The 4,913-nt window shown below is 36.4% G+C and overlaps 1 protein-coding gene across 1 annotated transcript in view; it reads right to left on the bottom strand.

Moving 5' to 3' along the window:
• Nucleotides 1–4,913, bottom strand: part of LOC106869079 (protein hobbit) — a 214,183-nt gene that overhangs the window by 46,600 nt on the left and 162,670 nt on the right. The window contains exons 8-11 of the mRNA XM_052976734.1: nt 3,406–3,451; nt 2,636–2,683; nt 1,215–1,297; nt 429–487 (exon numbers count right to left, since the gene is read on the bottom strand). Coding sequence (XP_052832694.1) covers nt 429–487; nt 1,215–1,297; nt 2,636–2,683; nt 3,406–3,451 — 236 coding nt within the window. The remainder of the gene's footprint in view (nt 1–428; nt 488–1,214; nt 1,298–2,635; nt 2,684–3,405; nt 3,452–4,913) is intronic.

Below are 4,913 nucleotides of genomic sequence, written 5' to 3'. Positions count from 1 at the left end.
TCCTCCTCCATTCTCACCACATGTCCATACCAGCGCAATCGTCTCTCTTGCACGCCACAACTGATGCTTCTAATGTTCAGCTTTTCTCTCAAGATACTTACACTCTGACGGGTATTCACATTGACATTACACATCCAACGGAGCATACTGGCTTCATTCCTTGCGAGCTTACGTATGTCCTCAGCAGTTACAGCCCATGTTTCACTGCCATGTAGCATGGTTGTTCGTACGCATGCGTCATACAGTCTGCCTTTTACTCTGAGTGAGAGTCCCTTTGTCGCCAGCAGGGGTAAGAGCTCTCTAAACTTTGCCCAGGCTATTCTTATTCTAGCAGCTACACTTTCAAAACCAAAATCACCAGCCATTTCTTTGGGCATTCTAAACAATTGAAAGAAAAAGATTAAATGTGTGACACAAAGATACAATACCTATTCTTGGCTTCCTGGGTGATACTGACTACCAAATTGGAAATATAGAAACCAAATTCCTTTGAAAAGACAAAATTAAGACAATGACACATACATATTCAATAGAAAAATTTTTTTAAAATAAGTCAAGACAAATCTCAAAATACAAAGATTTCCTTCAATTTTATTGAGAAATGAGATTCTGCGACTTTTATTCATTTGTAAAGTGGATTAAAATAAACAGCACAAATTCCATTAGCAAGGGAAATTTAAGGTTTGAAGGTTGAAGAGATGTTTTACCAAAACTGACACTGGCACTCACCACAATAATTGTTTGTTTCAACCAGATACTGTACCATTTTAGTATTAGGTATGAGACCATACAATGGCTGATCTCAATGGGATTTCAAAACACAACATAAAGAACTGAAACATAACATAGAGCAAGACATTTTTTCCAACAGTCTAAATATCCTTGGAGTGGATAAGCAACATAACCAGTTATAGGAAATTTTGCTATAAACATTTTTGTCAAAGGAAAATTTCATATAAGAAATTTCATTTTAAATTACTTTTTTTTTTTAAATGTTTGACATTAAATAAAGACTTGCCTATTAAATGATTTTATAAAACAATTTTTTTTTTTTTTTTTTTAGTTTTAAAAATTGCTGATATATTATATTTTATCTTACAACGAATTTTCCTTTATGGCAAAATTTCTTATGGTGAATTTTCTGGACACAAACATAAACGAAAGTGAAACAAGGTCACAGAGCCATGAGATTTCATGGAAAGCATAGTACGTACTTTTGGAATGATCCTAAAAATATCAGCAGTTTCTTCTGGTGATTCTTTCACCATTTCTTCACATTCAGGAGTTGGGGGAGTTTCTACAAAAGAAACAACACAACACATCGGCAAACTGAGAAAGCTGTTCCACAACAATATTCTTTAACCATTTCTTTTATTTCTTGATAGCAAAGAATTACTGTCATTCATTGTCTATAAATACTTCTTCTCAATGAGACTAACAGATCTAGGGAAGGACAGGTTAGTGCAGTGAGTACCCAAGCTGGCATGGGTTAGACAGGTTTTCATGTCATAAGTAAGTGGAAAGAGTCATTCATAACCTATGTTATCTGCAGACATATCTCAACTATTGTACCATGTCTACAGAGAGTATTTTATTATAGAACCAATACTATAGCGGTCACCTTGTCCTCTGCAAGACGGTGATGAAAAGTTGCTGGGTTTGGGTAAAAGAAAATAATGGAGGATCAATTAATTATATTATTCAACAGATTCCCCTCTCAGATTCACACAATTAATGCAGTGGTCCTTCAGTTTTTCTAAGCCCAGTAAAAGAACTCGGAAGGCTGAGCCTTCAACCAGGCCTTTCGCAATACCCTTAAAGTCAGGAACTTTTCAGCACCCCCTCGTATATACTAAAGTGACCAGCAAACTGAATCCACACAACTCTCTCTCACTTACTCAGTGACCAGTCCTAAACCACATGAGCTCCTCACTTGCAGAGTGACCACTAAATCCAAACCATATATACCCCATACTCACTGATGAATCCCAAACTTCATGTCTCTGCACACACCCTCAACTCACTTGCAAAGTGACTAGACAAAACAACACCAGAATTTTTTACTTGAGCCAAATATAACTACTCCAAATCGCTGTTAGATTGGAAGGCTTACATAATGGATGCATTTCATATTATATATTACACAAACCTGAAATATATTAAATAATTTCAAACATGTCACTATTTGGTTTGACTTCATTATTACAACTAATACAAATTTGATGTCAGTATAAACTGGCCAGGCTTGACTCCTCTTATGCAGACACTCTAACAATGATTTGGAGTAGTTTGTTAGATTTAACTCAAGTCAAAAATTCTGGTACTGTGCACTGCTTCTTAGCATACCACAAAACCTATATATATATATATATATATATAGTTACACACATAAATTTATGTGCCTGTATTAGTTCAGGCATATACACAAACACACATTCATAGACAGGACCTGAAATTCAGTCTAGGCTGGTTGAAAACTAGCATCATGTACATTCTTACCTCCTCTTACTAAAGAACACACACACACAAAGTTTGTCTAGATATCATCTGCTATGGTATCTGTGGATCATTTAGTGTGTAATTAGTTATGAAGAAAAAGAAGGATGAAGACCTCAAGATAAAGATTATGTCCTACCTTCAGCAACTGTTTTCATCTTCACTTTTGGAATACTTCTAAGAAAACCTGAAAGAAAAAATCAGTTGAATGATTAAAATATTGATCATTTAATTATCACAGCATGGATTGCTATGTTTCTTCAATGATTTTCACCAGAAACATTTTTCCCATTGTTTGGACAAAGGAACTTCAAATAAATACATCAACACATCTAATACTGTCACTGTTATGATCGCTAAAGTGTTAGACCTTAAGCAAGACCCTCTACTCTGCATAAATACATCAACATAAAACTAAAAAAAGGTTAGCAGTATTTCGTTGGTCTTTATGTTCTGAGTTAAAATTCCGCTGCGATCGACTTTGCTTTCTATCCTTTTGGAGGTCAATAAATTAAGTACCAGTTGTGTACTGGGGTTGATCTAATCGACTGGTCTCCTCCCCCAAAATGTCAGGCCTTGTGCCTAGAGTAGAAAAGATTATTAAGATTGCAAAAGTGTTAAACCATAAACAAAACCCTCTTCTCTACAGAGATACATCGGCACATTTAATGCTACCATCATTTTCTCAGATTAACATGTATCCTGAACCAGTCATGTAACCTGATTAATAAAGTGTAGAAACGAGAGAGAGAGAGAGAGAGAGAGAAACGAGAGAGAGAAAGAGAGAAACGAGAGAGAGAGAGAGAAACGAGAGAGAGAGAGAGAAACGAGAGAGAGAAAGAGAGTGCAGTGATGCAGATGTGATATATTTTATACATAGATATAGTTTATAAAGTCATTTATATATACCTTCTGATATAAACATACGAGGTTCACTAACCAGGATACGAGCAGACTGGAATAGAAAGATACAGCATAAATCAGGGGGTCATATATTTGTGTGTGTGTGTGTGTGTGTGTGTATAGAGAGAGAGATTATGAAAGACAAACAAATACATATATAGAATGGGGATGGGGACAAGACCGACAGACAAACAAATGGAGAAAGAAAAGAGGGGACAGAGGCAGACAGAGAGACAAACTTTACTGAGTCAGTTCTCCAAGAGCTGCTCCTTGTTAAAGCTCAGTCTCTGACCATTTCTATAATAAGGCTGCTGCCTGATGTTCCAGGAATTGCTTTCAGGACAGTGATCCTCCTTTAACATGTCTCGACAATTCTAAAGAGACTCTAAAATCATTCTGTACAATAGGATTGTCAGGTTTAACAGAATTTCAGGTGTTTTTACGTATTTAGCTGTTTCTGGTCAAACCTGGTCAAGCAGACTGATGACCAAAAATCAATTCCACTTAGACCAGCATACTTTCTTTTTGGCCTTTTTTTGTCCCCAGTTATATTTTATCCAGGACACCATCATCATCATCATCATCATAGGTCAATTTTCCATTAAGTGGAATGATAAGTATGGTATGATAAGTGGGAAATGCTCTGTTATTTCTAGCAAGTCCTGGATCCCTGTAAAGGCTCCTTTGTTGAATTCGTTCAACAAAGAGAGTAGCGGGGAGTGTGTGGTTTTAATGTTTAAAGTATACAATCAGTTTAAGTTAGTTTACAATATTCAAAAGCCAAGAGCAATCATCATCATCGTCATCACCACAACCACCATTTTGCTTGTGAGCTGAATGCAATGTGGTTGTACATGGTTAAATAAATTATGTTGTACGTTTTCACACAAACAATCAATCAAATATCTTCAGTGTCACAGGTCTTCTGCTCCAGCCAAGATGACTGGGGCTATTCACCACCACCACCAATAACAACAACAACAACAACAACAGCAGCAGCAATGATTCCAACCTACATGGCTACTCTCTCCATTTATTTCTTCTTCAATTCTCCTTGTTCATTTTATCAATTTGCTGTGATCAATTCTATTTGCAATATGAAACAAAAACAAAAAAAAAAAGCCCCTTAATTGAATATTGTTCAATTACTGTTGATATGGGAAAGAAATTGATTGAAATTTATATGACTGTCTTGTAACTTCAATAACAAGTAGTTTTATGTTCCCATCACTAGCACCACCATTATCATCATCATCATCATCATCAATACAACTACCATTGCCACTTCCACCACTACCACTGTCCTGAACATTGCCTTCACCAGCATCACTATCATCATCACCATTATGACCACCACCATCTTCACCTCCACTAGCGTAGTTTTATTCCATCGGGGCTGACCTGGAGCGAAATCACCACCACCACCACTGCCATACCACCACCATAAACATAATCCCAACTACTACCAACACCATCTGCACCATCTCCATCACCACCAAAATTATTACTACCTT

This window comes from Octopus bimaculoides, chromosome 25 (assembly GCF_001194135.2).
Source record: "Octopus bimaculoides isolate UCB-OBI-ISO-001 chromosome 25, ASM119413v2, whole genome shotgun sequence".
Classification (NCBI taxonomy): Eukaryota; Metazoa; Mollusca; class Cephalopoda; order Octopoda; family Octopodidae; genus Octopus; species Octopus bimaculoides.
The sequence above is the reverse complement of the archived record's forward strand: the minus strand, read 5'-3'. Positions and strand labels throughout refer to the sequence as shown.